General features: G+C 36.7%; 1 protein-coding gene across 3 annotated transcripts in view; it reads left to right on the top strand.

The window, feature by feature from the left end:
- LAMA2 (laminin subunit alpha 2) overlaps positions 1–18,929 on the top strand; it is a 336,497-nt gene that overhangs the window by 270,700 nt on the left and 46,868 nt on the right. For all 3 annotated transcript variants that reach the window (XM_068184425.1, XM_068184426.1, XM_068184427.1), the window contains 4 exons: positions 459–622; positions 3,994–4,132; positions 9,659–9,761; positions 15,732–15,848. In XM_068184425.1, the coding sequence (XP_068040526.1) occupies positions 459–622; positions 3,994–4,132; positions 9,659–9,761; positions 15,732–15,848 (523 nt within the window). The remainder of the gene's footprint in view (positions 1–458; positions 623–3,993; positions 4,133–9,658; positions 9,762–15,731; positions 15,849–18,929) is intronic.

The following is an 18,929-nucleotide window of genomic DNA, read 5'->3' on the forward strand; positions in this document are numbered from 1 at the left end:
CAAGCCTTCAAAACGCATGGTTCTTACTGGGAAGCTTTAACAAGCACAAAGACATTGTAGCCACTCAAAGGATCCTGAAACATGAAACTTCTGCCACTTATTAGTAATCACTGTGGAACAGAGCAACAATTTCATATAGCTATACATGCATCTACATTTAGGAAACAAATCCAAATTACAGTTTATAAGCTTTTAAACTATACAATTCCTTAATTGTAAAAGAAAAGCTTCTGCTAAGCTCAAGAGAGACAAGTAGCTCTTGGAATATTGTTTATCTCCTCTCTGCTTTCCGGTCCAGCCATTCCTGTCATTCTTTCTATACTAGCTCCCTGAAATTTTAATGCATGGGTAAGTTGAGATAATAGCTCACAAGTAAAGAAGAAACACCCTTGTATATAGATAAGGCTACAGAATGCTTGCAATCAGAAATTTAAAGGCTTTTCTTTTGCCATTTTCAGTATGTGGAAGGTGTTGCAAATAAGATACAGCCAATGTCTGATCAGCTGAAAGATAAAATAGATGACTTATCACAAGAAATTCGTGACAGGATGCTTCCAGAAAAGGTGTTACAAGCTGAGAACCATGCGGGTCAGCTGAATGAATCATCTGCAGTGCTGGATGGGTAAGGCAGACATTCACTGGTAATGCTAAAATCTTAAGGCAGGTTTGCAAAATTGCTTCGCAGAAGTTGAAGGGCATTCTTCTTCTTTGACATCTGTGACTGGGGGTATACAAATAACCAGTGATGTGTACAAGTATGCAACTATTGTGTTAGTCAATTTATGTATCTCTTGTAAACACTTTCCTACATCTTGCGATTCTTATAGGCTGCATGGACAGCAAACAGTGCCCTCAGATGCACTGATAACACAGTTTAACTTATCATATGCTTACTGCTATGTTGTGAAAAAAAATATAAATTCTTCTTAAAGAGCTCACTACACATTTTCATGTGTATCTGTTAAAAACAAGTAGTATTTTCCTTTTTAAGATGACCATTTTGGTAGGAGACTATTATTGTGATGCTAAATTGTTTACTGTCAGATGTTCCCCTTAGTGATGGACAGTAATTCCTCTACCAGTTTCAAAACTGTCTCCCAAGAAAGTAGGACCAAAATGCTTAAACCCAAAACCAGAAACTTCAATTTCTGTTTACTCCTGTAACAGTCCTAAATATGAGAATTGCAATGCCCTTCATTTATTTGACCACAGCTCTTTCAGAAGAATGATACTATATAACTCATCATAAAAATAGTTTCCTGGAAAGAAGATAAAACAAGGGTTTGTTGGCTTTTTGGAATTTTTAGGGGAAAAGAGAGGGATGTCTTTTGTTTTATTGCATTCCATGCAGTTAAGAAAGCAAGCCATAAATAGTAAGTGTAATTTGCAATAGTAATACTCAGAAATAGACCATGGATATTATGCCTGTTGGACCTGCCCCCAGCATAACTTCAGAGTTCCATTATTTTATAGAAGCACTGCATGAATTTTTTTTTTTAAACATCAACAATATGCTACTTTTTTGCTGCTTATATGTTTTAGATTTACCTGAAGACTTGAATATCCCAAAGACTCGTGAACAGATGCTTAACACAATTTTTTTCTTACCAGCATCTGTAATTTTGAGGAAAAGACAGGAAATTAGCTCTGATACTTGCAAAATTACTGGCTTCATTTACAGTGTAGTTACACTACTCTAGATACCCAGTGTAATACATGTTTTAAGGTATGTGTAAAATAATGATAGCTGTGGTTTCCTGGGTAAAAATGAATTTGAAAAGGAATGACTTTAGTGTCACACCCATCCACGCATAAATATCTGAATACGTGGAAGGCTGTCATGAAGGCACTAAGAGAGAAAATGTAAGCAAAAAAGATGGTGCCTCCTAGTCAAACATTGGCAAGACATGCTTTGAGATACAACTTTTTAACTATTCAAAGAGACCTTTTTATGGGTGTTTGTATGTGCTTCTGTCTTAATGTAGGTGACAGTTTGGCCTTTAAGGAGCTTAGGGTAGTGTTTAAGATGTTATAACAGCACCATGCATACCTATGTCTGATCCAGATGTCAACCTCAGTTTCTCAAAAAAGAGAATAAACTCTACAGAATCAAGGACATTAAAAATTATGTCCGAAAGCAGAGTGTTCAAAGTTAAAATTTCTGATTTGGTCAGATAGATATATATCTTCAAATGACAAAGAAATCATGTGTTGCTGTTTAATCAGGATAAAGCTGTTTACTTCATGCACTGACAATAAATAGTTATACTTTACAGCCATATACAGTCTCTATCAGTTTGAGGAATTAAAAAGTGTATCTATATTCACAACTGGCACTTGAGTGTCTGTCAGACAATACTGAATTTGGTATAGATTACTGTTTCTTCTTACAGGAGAAATAGAGGGAGAGCCCTGCCTCTCCAGTCACCCTCTAAGGATTCAAATAATCTATTGATTGACAATGAGGATGTTCTCTTGAGTGTTAGAACATGGAACCATTCATGAACTTAACCTAGAAAAAAAATGTTATTTCTGCTGTGTACAAAGAAGCATTAGCATAGGCTTCTCCGTTGTGGCTAATTGCCTGCTCGTGAGTAAACACCATTGATATTTGGCAAATTCTGTTTAGGTTTTTCCTAACCAGAAAGGATTTGAACCATGTTTTTAAGCAGTTCTTGAGCTACTTGCTAAGTAGTTGTTCTGGGCTCCACATTTGTCTAACAGAGCACCACAGAAACTTAGAGTAGCCTAGTGATCTCCAGCCATAGTCGAGGAAAGGGATACGCTTTTCCAAGGGTGATGCGGAGGCAGGTCAGTCATGCAGTAACCTAAAGGGAATCTCTCTCCCTCATGTTGAGTCCAGGGACTACACCATCTGTCCACTTTGTCTTCTCTGTGGCATTTTGTAGAAATCCATATGTAAATGATGCAAGGATCAGAGCCCAGGTGTCACAGTTCTCCAGAGAACATACTGGGATGAATTTTCCTTTCTTCCACACACACTGTCTCAATGACTAGTTTAAACAAGCTGGAACAGGTCCAACAGGAGTAGTCTCTATCTCTTTCATATTGCTATACACCTGCATGGTTAGAGAATTTCCCAGAGAGGCAGAAATCCAAGTTCAGATCCATTCTTATCTAGTTCAAGTGGGGATTTTAGCCCATTTACACTTTATTCAGTAAAATCAACATAGGCATTGGTCATAATGACTACTGAGATAGTTGTCTCAAATTCATTCTGTAGGCGCAGCAATTCTTTGTAGAAAACATTTAATATATCATACAGAAAGAGTGCAAGAAAAGTTCTTTCCCCAGCATGCTGACTAGAAATTCCCCTAGGAAGGAGGCTAGCTGAATGCTGTCTCTGCACCAGCAAATACTAACTGAATTTAATCTATTTATAGCTATCAGAATGGAGTATTTCATATAAATTGAACATCACATTCAATATGAAGCATTACTGCCTATGTTTTTCATTTTGGTCAGCAAAATTAATATTTAGGATTTGGTTTAGACTGTGAGATCTCCTTCAAAACAAGCAATTCTGTGCTTGACAGTCAGACAAAGAAATAAATTTTTCAGAGATTCTACTTTAAAATATGTCAGTGATGATCCTTCATGTTCATACAGTGCAAGTTTCCTGAAGTTGCCTGGCTCAGCACATAGCCTAAAAACCCACATGATGAATATGTTACTTGTATTAGAGCATTAAGCACCGTGCTATCTTTTCTCAGTGTCTGATCTATTTTTATCTCACAGAACTTCCTCTTTTAGCAAACATTGTTCTTTATGTCTTTCTGCCCAGGTGAAATATGAATTCCATTAAACACATGATGCCAGATCTCCTGAAATCTCAAATGCAGCATTGCTCTCTAAACACCTTAGAAATAGCCTTAGAAATACAGGCTGTTGTGTTTCAAAATGTAGGATACTCTGTTCTGTTGAGCTCTGGCAGCAGGTTTAATGGTGTGTTTACTTTCCTCATCCCAACAGAATCCTTATTGAAGCAAAAAACCTCTCTTTCAATGCCACACGTGCTTTCAATGCTTATACTAACATCAAGGATTACACAGACGAAGCTGAAAGAGTTGCCAAGGAAGCCAAGGCTCTTGCAAATGAAGCTATGCAAGAGGTAAGGAAAAAGTAAATTGAGAAGAAAGTTTAGATTTTTTGTGGAATCAAAATTTTGCCATCAATGTTTTGCCATCTTAAAACTTTATGTGAAGACCTTTGCCATGAAACATTCTTGTTTTTGTGATCAGAAAGCTATGCCTCTGTTAGAGCTATGTGTACCTTCAGACAGTCCCTATTTGTTCCTAACTCATGATCCTTACTTTTCTTACCCGTTTTATTTACTATCCTTCCTCCTTCTGTCTTCCACCTTTTGGTTCCTGTGTGTGGCTCAAGCCAACAGCTTTGAGTCAGGAGTATAGGCCATTTGCTATTCAATAGTGCTAGTTTAGATGTGGGTAATACATTCATTAAATATAAAGAACTCTGTACCTTAATTAACTCTTCAGCTTAGTTCCCTGGAAAGGCTTGGAGACACTTCTCTGCACATCAGATGGACTGCATGCATCTGGCCAGAATTCTTGAAACAGTGAATTGTAGGAGGGGAGTGGAAACTTTTATTCACTTTGTGACATCTACCAGTTTTTGTAGAGAAATCCATTCTCACTATGAGGTAGAACATGTAAATTTCCAGAGAAAATGAAGAGAACTTTTAAAAATAGGATTGTAAGGTAAGTTCAGCTCTCCACTCTGGGTCACAATGAGGATCTTGGCTCCTTGATGCATATACTGTGAGCAGAAAACATTAATGTAAAATTATCTTTTAGGTCAGATATCAAAGGAGTTAATGGCTAATTTGTGGGAGTCGGTCAGAGACCAACAGACATGCACTTCACCTGTATACAGGAATGTGAGGCAGTGACAGTATCATATGAGATTCCCAGAATTTATATTTGATATAGAAACATGTAGATGAGCAGAAACTACTTGTAGTTACAGCACTTGTGCATGAATAAAGGTAGCTTACAGAGAGCTACTTCAGTCAAATGGATTGTAAGAATAGCAAAATCAATCACATGCTGTGAAGGTCTGTATTCATTAGAGGGATAAAGTGAACTGGCCACTGCACAAAGATTTTAATATTTGTAGGCTGTTTACATTTTCAGTGTTTTTTCAAATAACACTAACTACTGTATTTCTCTCTTGATAAAAAAAATCACCTCACATACTAGTATGTGCTAGTTCTCCCTAAATAGTTCTTTTTTTCAGCAGAATGCCTAATTACACCACAGAAGTAAATAAGGGCCAGGCCCTTTTTGCTTTTTCCTTCTCATTAAGATTTAATATGTGCTTTTTCTCCTTTGATGACTGAGACAGGCAGCTGTTTCAGGGATTGAAAAGGGGAAAAAAAGGACACATAGAGCAATAACAAAACAAAGCTAGCAATTACAGGATGGTGACAAAAGTGTATATATAACTAGATGATTATAGCATAGAGAGAAAGTTGGATTGATAATTTAAGTGATGAAGGTCAAGATGGACAATATGATATAAATAGAAGCAAGTGAGAAGCAAGGAAAGAGATGAAAATATTAAGGTGGTGTTTTCAGCATCTCCTTTGCATGTATTCATTAAAAGGAGCTTGTTTTGTTTTCTTTATGTGCAGTATATATGAAATGGGGATCTAGTTGATGAGGAAGAAAATTGAGGCAGCTGATGCCTTTTAAATGTAATTGACTTGATATGGAGGTCATTGGTGGCTTGCCATCAAATTGTTGCAGAGCAATAGATTTAGCTGTGATTTTTTAAATGATTGTTTCAGGGTTTTGAGCCAGATTTTAAAAATATGTCAGTTGTAAACTACAGTCATCACATCTTTATTCTATTTCCTTGTTTGTATTTAAAGATTGTTGAATGTTTGCTCAGTCTAGGTGAGAAATTTAACTGGTAACCAGGTAAATCAGGGTCCCACTTTCTGGAGGTTCCAAGGAGCTTTTAGCTGAGCTTCAGCACAAGACCAGGAATGTACCCTCAGTCAGGGCTGTCTGGAGCAGAATGGCTCAAAAAGTCTCCTAGAAAGCAGCACTGGTAAATTTGCTCCTAGAAGGCAGCATAAGCCCCTAGAAACTGTGTTGCCAACTTTTTGAGAAGTTGCTCTGGGGACCCTGTGGCATGATGGAGGTCATGTCTTTCCCCTCCTTTTGAAAGATGGAGCCACGTTCTCTTCTGTATGAGAGCTGTTGTGGATGCCTGTCTTCTGTAAAAGACTCCAAGTTCCAGCTGTGAACAGATAATGGATAAAAGTGCTGTAGCTCACTATGCATCCCTGATCCTCACCTTTCATATTCACCAGGAATAATGTTGGGGCAGAGGGATAAGGTTTCCCAACAGCAACGAGCTGGTGTTCGAACCAGAGATGGTAGGGACAGGCTTTGGTTTTAGGTTCTATCCTGTATATCACTGGATCAAATTATTTACAAGAACCTTAGTGATATCTCAAGGGTTTTTTTGGGTTTTGGTTTGTAATGGGAAAATGAGTTAATTTTCAAATTAATCTAATGTTGTTAAAGCATGAATGAAAAGATGCTCAAAAGCCATTGTGATTATGGGATGCCTGATAAATGACTGGAAAAAATGTATTAAAAATATGACAGAAAAATTCCTCCTGAGGTTTTTATGATGGATTTGCTCTCCCCTTTGAAAGCAAAATAAATTCATCAGAAATGAGAAATCTTTAGCATTCTGTCAGTTTCAGCATCCCATTACTTAGGTAGTAACTGATAGGAGTTAGGTTTACATACTGTGGTCATATTTCATTGACCAGAATAATAGTTGTACACTATATATTAAAAAAGTGGATTATTCTTAGGCTTTTTAGAAAGGACTTACAGGCTGGGGACTGTAGGAAGCACAGGGGATACACTGAGTGTTTAGGGTCCTGCTTTCTTCTTTGATTTTGACTTTCTTTGTAGGTGGTACAAAGTTCTGTTGGATGTCTAGATTTCCTAACATAAAGCTGCCTCGACATCCTTGTGAGGATGCCCTGAGGATCAAATCATTTTTGGTATCCATCTTCAGGACTGGTAGAAATAGTAGCCCTATCTCTTGCATAAGAGAAAACTTCACAATATAAGTGTATGTGAAAAGAAAAAAAAATTAAGAACAAGGCAGAATTATTTTTCACTGATTTGAATTAGCACTGAGGCTAAAACCTTGTACCTGTGTAAGTTCACGTGATCCTCAACACCATCCCAGTGTGTTTATGCCTCTAAACCATGACTGAGACAGCACTGTTTGGTTACATAATATGGTCCCACTTCTGCCAGAAGATGAAGCAGAGATTCAAACTGCACAGGCTTTGCATGGGGAGGGTAGGGGCCATGAAGAAAGGCATAGGGAGAGGAAGGTACTATCTGCAGATTATTGACATTTTGGAAGAGACAGAATTAGAACAAATTAAATTCTAGAGACCCTGCAAATTTCAAATTTATTTTGAATCACAATTGTTTATTTTTTCCTTTTTTTCCTTTTTTATTATCTTTTTTTTTTAACAGTATTTGTCCTAATTTAGTAAACAATGTCAAAGTCTGTTGGCTGTAAATCCTGCTAAATTATAAAATGGTTCACCACGACCCAGGCTTGCCACATGCGTACAGACTCACCTTACACAAAGGCATAAAATGTTTGGGTTTTAATTACTGACTGCTTCATAACTTGACATCTCATGAACCACATGAAAAACTAGTAAAAAAGTACATCTTCTATCAGATGCCTTAATTAATCCTCATTTTCAAGATTGTTTTTAAAAAATAAAATATAAGGCTTTTAATAAGTACAAGTTTATTTCTCTCTGAAAGGGCTCTTCTAGTCGTAACTTTATGCTGAAATCTGTTTCTGACTAATTGTCAGTACTTGCCCAATCATTGTCCCTGATTTCATTAACTTCTTGGTATTGCATTGTAAATCTGGCCTTCCAACTTCACTATAAGCTGCTTCAACAGCCAGTCAGCCATGCCTAGTTATGTAGTAATAATAATAATAATAACAACAACAACAACAATCATTATTTTTTAAGTCTATGGTCACAGAGTTACCCTGGGTTCTGTTTCTAGCAGGAAAAGAAATTTTAAAGTATTATCTGATTTGACAGGTGCATCTGTCACAAAATCTGGCCAAAAGTTCTTCCTTCAGGAGCAGTCTTTTGCTTCACTGGGTAGTTTTGGGTTTTTGTCCTGTTTTTTTTTTTTTTTTTTAATATTTTTCTGTTACCAGTGCTGCTTGTTATTATGTAGTAGAGAAAATCTATAAGAAACTTTTTTTTTATCTTTTGAATGCATATGTTTTTGTTGTTGAAAGGAAATTGTACACAGCTTAATATTTCAGGTGAGCTTAGAAAATGGCAGTGATGTGTGCCTTAGTTTTTAAAATCACATAAAAGCTTATATTTACATCCCATCTAAATACAGGGAATTCTTTAATAGCTATATCCCTGTGACATGGCAACATATATACCATGAGATAGCCCATAAAAAAATCTTGGTCCTGAATTTCGAAAGTATCCAAAGCATTCGCTAAGATTTTTAAAAGAAGGAGAAACAGCAAGTTCACTATATGTTTCTTACAGTGTTGTTGAAAAACATCAGAGCTTCAGCAATATGTGAAATGTCACTTCTGGGCTTGCTCATTATAAAAATAATGAATAGCAATAATAATTGTGTCATTTAATTGACACACAGTTAATTTTTGAGTATATGTATCTGCCCTGGAAAATGAAAACTGGCTGCTGCTTAATTACATACCAGTTACTAGGCTATGACCCATGACTAATATAGAATGTTATCTGGCTGTCAGGAGTATTCTCAAAAAAATGTATTCAGTATGATGTGTGACCTGAGTTCAGTCTTACAAACTGAACAGTAAGTGGTTCAGAACCTGGAGCATTTCCTACTGACTGAAAACACTAATCTAATTTAGAAAAATCATTCCATCTATTGATCAGTCTCTGCACTGAAGGTAGAGATGGATATTTTCCAGGAGATCTTTAAGTAGCATGATATGATGAAGGATGGTTACTTAGTAATAAAATTCTTTCAGATTAACTGCAGTTTGCCCTTCTTTTAAAACTCTATTTCTTATTTCTTTACTCACCTAGCAATTACAATTCTTTAATTTAACCACAGATGAATCTCAGTTGACATTATTAGAGTCATCAGATCCAGTCTGGCCTCTAGAGTTTCTGTAGCTGCAGTTAGAGAGAAGTACTGTATTTCATGGTGTTCTGTCCATAGCTGGAAGGATAAATACATATTTAAGTTAAAATATGGGGTTTTTTTGTTGGTTTTGGACAGTTTTGCTCTTAGAGTCAAATCTGTTTCTGTTTCTTTAATACTGTAAACATTGTCTCTCTTTATTGAAGTAATCTCTCATATTACAAAGAGGATCTGACATTCCATTAAAAATATTTCTTAGAAAATTTTAGATTTTTTTTTTGTTCTCTTAGACTAATATTATGGCTATGGGATGTAATTCAGAGCCCATTGATGTGCACATAAAATGTAGATGACTGTTCACTTAGATCATGATCACATGTCTTTTATGACCTCAGACTTTCCTATCTGTTTGACACTTTGTTTTTCTCTGTCTACAGACATCTGGTCCTCAAGGATCACTGAAGGATGGCGCCAAGAGCTCTCTTAAGAAAAGCTTCAGGGTCCTTAACGAAGCCAAGATGTTAGAAAGCGATGTTAAAGGTATGTGCAGTATATGGCATTCAGACCCACTAAATAGAGGGGTAAAAAATGTTGTGAGACTGCTATGCTTCTGGTATGAAGAATCAGTATAGGAAAAAATTAGAATTCATTACCTGACTTGAAATTGGACAGTGTATCAATGAAGAAGATTCTCCTGTTTTGTGTCCAGGCATTATACAGGAATTCCTGTCCCCTCTTTCCTTTTCTTGGACAAGAGGGCTGAGGAGGAGGGAATTTAGGTCTTGTCTTGCTAAATACAATAAGGGCAAGAAAAATTGCACACAGTAAATATTCAAGGCTGAGTTTTAAATTTGTCACAGAGATGAGGCATGAATCTTCCCCATCCTGCTAGCTTCGTTAAACTAAGAAACTAAGAAGAAACTTGTTTCTTATTAGAATCAAGACAGATATTCATAATAGATCCCTGTCTTCCATGTTTTTACATACAAAATTCTCTTTTGCCTCCTGGGAAATACATTAAGAAGAACCTACCGCATAAAGGAGGTGATCCATACACCTTAGTCATCTTTTGGCTATTACTGTACTTTGATTTCGTTTTGGCAGCTCTATGATTTCCAACTGCAGAACTAGGTAACAAGTAAACACAGTGTTTATTAAGGTCATAAAGTATAATGTTTCATAAAGTCATTAATTGCATTTCATTGTTATACACTGTTTGAAAGTGAAAAGCATGACTATTTTCTTGTAGCTGAACTGAGGGAAAGAAATGTGTCTGAGTCACTAGTAAATCTTGGGTGTATATTTAGGGTCTTCTTTATTGCAACTCTCTACTTCCAGATTCAGTACAGATTTAGGGCTGGAGGAACATATTTCAGGAAATATGTAATAGAAAATCACAAGACTATTGAAAGAGGCCAATGTGCAATTTCAGTAGCATGGCTGAAGGGGAAAAAAAATAGTGATTCTTTCTGGAATACAAACTGCTGTAGCTTGCCATGGCTGGTGTATAAGAGATGCTAAAATAGCTGTGCTGCCTCTCCCCTGCCACAGCACTCCAGTGAGCAGACTCAGCACCTCAGAGTGGAGTCCACAGCTCTCTGTGCCCCCCAGGCATGTGTAGTGGAGTAAAGCACAGTGCCCTGTTTTCAAGGACAAATTCAAATGGTGTCTACAAGGATGGACATGAATTCTGTATGTCCACACAACTGTTCAATTTAACCCTGAGACAAGATATAATACAATGATTACTGCTGAGAATGTTGAAAAAAGTTATTTTCCCATTGTACCAGTGAAAATTTAAGTTGATAATGGTTTCATAATTCAGAAGAAAATGTCCAAACAGCCTAAAGATTCATAAAGCAAACTTAATGCAAGAAGGCAGCAATACTTAAAATGTGCATATTGGATCTTTGTCTAAGTTTTTGCCCCAAACTGAAGGGTAATGAGATGGAGCTTTTTTAATGCTTCCCAATACATCTTAAAGTGCTTCATAAAGACAAACATTCTGAACTTGAACAGTATGCCTTTTTACATCTAATAAAACATGTCCATGCTCCACAGCTAGACCCATGGAGATCAGTTAACATTGTGCCCTGAATGCAGATGTGTAAGAAAAAAATGTAATGACAGACTTCTATTCCTCACTCTGCTTTTGCACCAAAGTGGTGATATTACTAGTATTGTGAATAACATAGAACATATGTTATTAGTATTATGAACATAATCCCTTCTGGATGTCTTGATTTTCCCATGAGAGAAATTGAGAGTTCAGTGTCAAACTAATAGAAAGATATTCCCTTAGAATCCTTATAAAGCCACCCTTTCAGAGTCTCAGCTGGAAGTGCAGGATGGCTAATGGGTACTCTATAAAGATCTGGTAGACAGAACTAATCACTAGCTTAAAATTTCTCTGTCTGCACTACAGGAAGTACATTAGTTTAAGTAATGAAGACCCATAAGCCACTCAACTAATATACCCTCCAAAAATTCAGCCTGGGCCGTGATAGAGATGGGAGTGTTTTCTTCCTACATTATGACATTCCCCTGATTTGTGGCCAATTACCTGAGTTATAAAATGGCTTTTAATCATGAAAATGTTTTATATTACCACCAAAGACTGCTGAAACAGTCCTTACAAAGCAGAGCTTGTGACAGAAGCTATTAAAATGGAGATTTAGTCATTTCTCTCTCTGTGGGGTTAGGAGTTAGAAAGAATAACCCTGGTGTGAGAAGCAAAATCTGCATGTAGTACTGTGGCTATGAAAGAATTTTGAAATTTGGGCTACCAGTGTATAAATGCTGCTGATCAATGAAAAGTGAAAATAAGATAAATAAACTCCTCTTCAGCTAGAGACGGCTGTCAGGTGGCTACTGAAATTCTGCTAATGTAATTTCTTTTGCTTAAGAATTGACAACTTGAGGGGGACGTGTCTTGTCAGACAACACGTGAATATTTTTAACTATAACATTTTCCAGCTGATAGGCAGCATATCCAGCTGATAGATCCCTTGTTTGTATATTCTCCTCTGTGTTGTCTTTCTGCTGACCTGGCATATTGCATTCACCAGATTATGGCAGTCAGTGCTGAAGGTACTCCTTTTAAAAAGTTAAACTTAATTAGCTGCATTTCTGTAGTTACATCTCTTTCTTCTGTTTATTCATAAATGCCAGTTTCTTAGTCTTGCTTGGTTTAGGAAAAAAAAAGAATCAGCTTCTGACCCATGTTCCTCTTTATAGGATGAGACTGTGGGGAGCAGGAATGCTATTTGGAAGAAGTAACACAAAGATAACAGAAAGGGATGTGTGTAACAGTTAATTTCTGCAGTCTCCAGTCAATAAAAACAGATGCATTTTTTGCTCCTTGGTAGATTTCCAACTTTAGTCTGGTTTTGGGATACATGAATTTGGTAGCATAGCCTTATTGATGTTTCCTTGGACAGTTTCATGTGGAAAAAACTGCATTTATCCATACTGTCAAAAATGGCCTTTTTCACTATGTTCCTGTATATGTTTGTTCCACCATGATGGTGGCACATCATCAGCAATTAACCAGTGTCACGTATTTATGTGATCTGCAGAGACTTGTAAAACTGTGTGTCTCTTGTAAATGACTCTGAATAAACAGTAAGTAACTAAATTGCTGAGTTCATCTTAGGATGAAATATATGTGCACAGCATTGTTTGTTTTCATTTGACTCCATTCATGCAGAGGAATAAGGGGTCATGCTTTATCCTGTAATGCTCTGTTTAATATAAACAGAAATTGAAAATCTTTGTTCATGTTAACCAAGCCAGCAAATGCAAAAGCCAATACATGCAAAGTCCTTCAGGTTCCCTCTTACTCTTTAGGGTTTAGTTTCAGCAATGCATGACTAGTTTTGCTGATTTGAATGACAAACAGTGCATTTATTGCCATCTCGTGCCATCTCTGTGCAGAGCTGATTAAGTGAAAACAGGATTGAGATAAATTTCTCATTATACTGCTCAACCTACACTTCAATGAGAGTTGACAGTGCCTGGCATCTTTCAGTGCAGACCTACTAACCTCTTCCAAGTCAGATAGGCTCTATAGTTTGGAAAAACTTAGATTGTAGCTGCCTGTATTTTGACAAACTTCAGCACTCTACTGGAGGATCTTAGGCCTTCAAATCTACAGCTTTTTTCATAAATGCTAATAATTAAAGGATGTGGAAAAGCTGACATGAAGTCAGTTCAGTTTGTGACCTGTGCAAGAGATTAGTCCAGTGCTTAGTGAAGATGCCATCTGGATTAAAAGATAAAAAGTTGCTTCAAAATAAAACTTAATATCTCTGTGAAAACTATTTCCTTGAAAAGCTGACACAGGACATAGTATCTCTCCACTTCTTGTTGTGTAAGAGCCTCGCTAGGAACACTTATTTATGGCTTTATTATTGTAACTAAAAAAAACCCACCCACAGTAAAACTGTATTTGAGGAATTAAAAGAAAAAATATTAAACAGGTAGAAAATATTAAATTTCAGAATTTCTAGGGAAACTTCCCTTGTTAAATTCTGTAGAAAACAGTTTGCTGCTATGGTTACAAAGCTGAAAACATAAATCTGGCAACGTGATTCTTCAGAAATATAATCAGGGGATAATTAGCACACTGGATAGGCAGAGTAGAGAGGAGAAAAGGAGATTATTTAAAAGTATGTTATAAAGTTAGAACACCACCACTATAAATGAGTCAAACTTCTCAGAAATATTGACACACTTGATAAACACTAACATTCCACTAGAAACACTAAGATATTATCAGCCAGACCATAATTTCATAATTAAATTTTGGAAATTAAAGCAGGTTTTTTTGTATTATTACTTAATAGGAAAGAACTCAGATAAAATCTCAAAGCATACAAGATGAGAATCTCATTAATTCATCCCGGTTTAAAAATATCACATTACCAGTAGCCTCCTTCAGCAGTGGGGACATAACCTATCATTTAAAAATAAAGCTGTTTTTAAGGAGAAGAGTGATCATATAATATATGCAATTCTTCCAAACTCTATTCTTGTGTTAACTGTGCCTCTCACAGTTCACACAAATGTCCTGTTCTTCTGCAGAACATTTTGCAGGAGTGAAGGCTTATCTCCAGGCACTCCTGCAGTCTGGTGTGTTGCTCTAATTTAAATAAAGCAAACAGATTTCTTCCTCAATGACATTTCAAAAGGTCTAACAACAAAAGTATACTTCTCATTTAAATTCCATGTGCTGTTTCAGCCTTGCTATAGCCTTGGAAAATTTAATTAATAATTTCTTGTAGGCAATATGAATTTTGTTTGATTTTTCTCCTTACAAATTGCTTCTTGCACATCTAATTTCAAGAAACCATACTTTTTTTTTAGAATTTGTGGAATATGAACCACATAGGTGTTTATTCTCAATAGCCTGTCACATACCTGAAGGTCACAGTCATAGCTTGTCATCCTGAACTTCTTTTCTACAAATTATTCTTCTCTTCCAGCTGCCAAGCTCAGTGATGAAATAATGAAAAATGTCTACTACAATAGTAGTTAAATCAGTAACTACATTTTTTTCTGTCAAACTTTACTTCTGAATTTTGGTATAATGTCTGTTTCAATAGCCATAAAGCTTAACTGGGATCTCAGTTTTGAGATTCTTGCATTGCTCTGCTGGGTACGGTTCAAAAGATCCTGCATTATTTTTATTCAAAGTAAATGCTGAAAAATAAAAAAAATAAATGCTGAAAAAAAAAAATCCTGAAAAATAAAAAAATGCTGAAAAAACTTGCTTGTAAATGAAGACATCAGTTTCAAATGTGATGTACTAAATATGACACACCTGTGCCATTGATTTGTACTGGTCCTTTGATTTGAACCAGTTCTTAACTATGAATGTTTTTTTACTAGGTGGATGATTTCCTGAAGAATTTAGAATGCTTATTTCATCATAACCTGTCGTTACTGTATTCATCTCATATTGACAATTAGTAATCTTGTATATTTCCTTGGAGGTTATGTCAACACCTTTGACAAAATCCAGGAGAACTAGGCTCTGGCCACTCTAAGTGCAAGAGCAAGCTGGCCTAATGAGTCTTGGTTCTTTCGCACCACATTCAACTCATTCAGCTCAGGCAACTACCTTAAGAAGACAGTAGCTTAATCTAGGAATCAAAACTATGACTAACATCACAGCTGTTGAATCTATCAGTGGGTCATTGTGTGAATTTGCCTAAATCATAACATCATAAATTCTTTCCCCCGCACACCTTTGAAAAACCCATATTAAATATATACAACAACAGTTCAAGGAACTCATGGATTTAGATACTATGGAAGTAGGGAACTTAAAGAAACTGGAGAAGATGATCAGTGAACCCCACAAGTTCTACTGGACTTCCTTACTTACACAATTCGATATCTTAATGAAAAATGAATTGCTTGTTATTATGTATTTTAAATGATGTGCAAAGAAAGAATAGTGAAAATAAAGAGTTAAAGCATCTGTATCATATGCATTTTTTATAGAAAAGGATGATAATCTGGACAGCACACAGAACAAGCTGAAAGATGCTGATGAGAAGAATTCCATTCTCTTGAGAGCTTTGAATGAAACCTTAGGAAAGCTGTCAGCTATTCCTAACGGTAAGTTAGAAAAGTGTCACAACATTTGATTCAGTCGTGCTCTTTTGTTTGTTTTTCCATCATTTAACATTTGTCTCATCGATTTTTGCCTGTGTCACACCAGTTCTACTTTGACCACTGGCTGTTACAAGACAAAGATGAGCAATGTGAGAGAGAAAATTGAATTGAAAATATTTACATAGTATCAGTTAGAATTTTGGGATGGTAAAAGGTACCATGCTTCTGCAGTTTGCAGAAGGTTGCTCAAAGAAAATAATTATGATATCAGAAATTATTATACACTCTGAGACAAATAGTCTTCTGTTTATATGTGAAAAGTCTTTTTGAAGTTAATCTTTAATGAAACACTATAATTTCACCAGTGTAATTTAACCCAAGAAGAAGTCTTACTGACTTTACAGAAAAAGCAGGGTGAAATTGGCTGGGTTTTGTCTTACGTTTCTACCCCCCTTTCAACATTTCCAGCCACTGTTTGATGTTGTACATCTTTTTTAGCCTGTAAATTGCTTAGAACTGGAACAGGTTTTCCTCAATGGACTCTGAAGTACTGTGCTCTTGTGACCCACCCTGAAGGCAAGGGTGACTGAGGTTCTTATTAATAGATCCCTTGGGTGGATTAGAGTGAAATGACACTGAATGATCAGTGTACATAGATAGATAGGTAGATGTATATGTACATGTATATATACATATAAATATGGCAGGTTATTTTTCAAAAAATTTGGTTGCAGTAGAAAGGAGGTATGTAGCCATTTTGGGTACTAACTATAGAAATCTGACAATATAAAAAGTATAAAAATGAGAAGAGGGAAGGGGAAAGGGAAGGGAAGGGAAGGGGAGAGGAGAGGAGAGGAGAGGAGAGGAGAGGAGAGGAGAGGAGAGGAGAGGAGAGGAGAGGAGAGGAGAGGAGAGGAGAGGAGAGGAGAGGAGAGGAGAGGAGAGGAGAGGAGAGGAGAGGAGAGGAGAGGAGAGGAGAGGAGAGGAGAGGAGAGGAGAGGAGAAGAGAAGAGAAGAGAAGAGAAGAGAAGAGAAGAGAAGAGAAGAGAAGAGAAGAGAAGAGAAGAGAAGAGAAGAGAAGAGAAGAGAAGAGAAGAGAAGAGAAGAGAAGAGAAGAGAAGAGAAGAGAAGAGAAGAGAAGAGAAGAGAAGAGATCCACATATGGATCCATCAAAAAGACTTGGTTGTTGCAATTTTTATGTCCCTTGGTCGAAGTGATGGTCACAGTCCTGATCCCTCCAGGGTGGGGGAAACCCCACACAACATTAAGTTCAGTGGGTTAATGTACCTTCAGGTTCAGGGAGGAAGTCCCAGGTACCTCCCCTAGAGGGTGGTTTTACACTGTTTGATGCAACACTGTGGCTCATATGCTGTCCTTTGGTGGAAGGCCCCAGAAATGAGTCTGGGGTTTTTGGTGGTTTATGACCCCTTCTAGGACATGGCTCCTGTTACTCCCACTGGTGTAGTTGGGCCAGTGACATCTTCTCAGAAGGCACCTTCAGGCATGTGTGTGAAAATCTGGATACATGCCCCCAGTGGTGGTGTAAGGGAGGATATTGAAGGGATAAAAAGCATTAGCCCAGTTCTACAGGATTTGCTTCTTATCGACCTTTTTCCTAATCTGGCTCAAAAAAAAAAAAAAAAAATCTCCTTGCTAAACAAAGGTTGCTTTGTTTTGGGTATCCTCTGGTGATGGGTGAGACACCTGGGCTGTTCTTATGCAAATCAGAGGTTTCATCACCACACACCCAAAAACTCTTCTCCTCTCCTTAGTTTAGGAGTTATCTGACCTCAGCATAGCAACCTGCTGCTTTTGACAATGGACCATTGCTCGAGTTATTAGCTTTCTACATTTCAGTGTCTCACATATGCACTTTGTCATTTCTTACCGACTTTTTTTTAAATATAATACTCATTAAAATCCCAGAGTCCTGGGTGTTAGCTACATTGCATTGTGATAGCAAGGGACAGGGAGCTACATCTCACTTTCATTATAATGAATAGTGAAAGATAAAAGGAATGGTTTTGAAATTTAAATGTTTTAAATCAATCTATTTTGCTATGAATTTTTTTCCAAGGAGCACTTTATAAACTGAAGTTTCACCTTAAGAAAAGTCTCTGAAGAAAATCTGTATTCTGTCTGGTTTCTGATGGTCTAGAAGGTTCAGACTACTAGTAATTCCTTAGCATGAAAAACAATTTAGTATTCATCTTGTACGTTTTTGTGGCTTTAAGATTCCGGCTAACTGAAAAGTTTTGGATTAGATTTAATAATCCTTGAAATCAGCACTCACAAAATAAATGGTTTAATATTTCATGCTCATCATGTACCATTTCTTGGGTTTTGGTCAAGATACTGACATGGTTATTTGTCTTGAGTACCGATAGATGTCTCAGTCAACCAAAATGGACCTCTAAGGCCTGTTAACCTTAGGACACAGAATACTAAATATGGAACAAGTAAAAGTAATATGAATTACGCAGTCATTAGCAATGTAATAAACTCTTGGCAGATTAGAATTACAGGATGCTTATTCTTGGCACAAGGACACTCATAAAAACAAGCAAACGAATATTAAGAATGAAATTCAGAGCAAATAAATGGCATAGATAAGAAAATGGAGTAAATTAGTTGTCCAACAGGAAAATGATCAAATGAGGAAGGGAGAGAAAATGATCCTGTCATATATCTTGTTCAAGGATTTGTGAAAGCAGAGAGCAGCTTAAACTAATAATTCTTCTGTCCCTGCTATACTAATAGTCAGATAAAAGCAGAAAGATTCTGAATGAGATAGACAGAGCTCATGTGGGACAAGAACAAACGTGTAGGGATGCCATAATTTAAGGTGTGGCTGAAAATAATTTGTGGGACTAATAGAGGGAAGTAACACAGTAACTCCAGTTTTCACTCAGACAGAAAGGTGCATGACCTCTAATAATGACCCAAAAGGAACTACTTAGATATGATGAAAAAAGGCAATCAGGGTTCTCTCTTCTTTCCCTTGTCAGAACTGACAATGATAATGGTTTATTAAAGAGTCCTGTCGTATTTCTGAGGTGCTGTTGTATTTGAGGGGTTTTTCA

Source organism: Anomalospiza imberbis, chromosome 3 (genome assembly GCF_031753505.1).
Source record: "Anomalospiza imberbis isolate Cuckoo-Finch-1a 21T00152 chromosome 3, ASM3175350v1, whole genome shotgun sequence".
Taxonomy (NCBI): Eukaryota; Metazoa; Chordata; class Aves; order Passeriformes; family Viduidae; genus Anomalospiza; species Anomalospiza imberbis.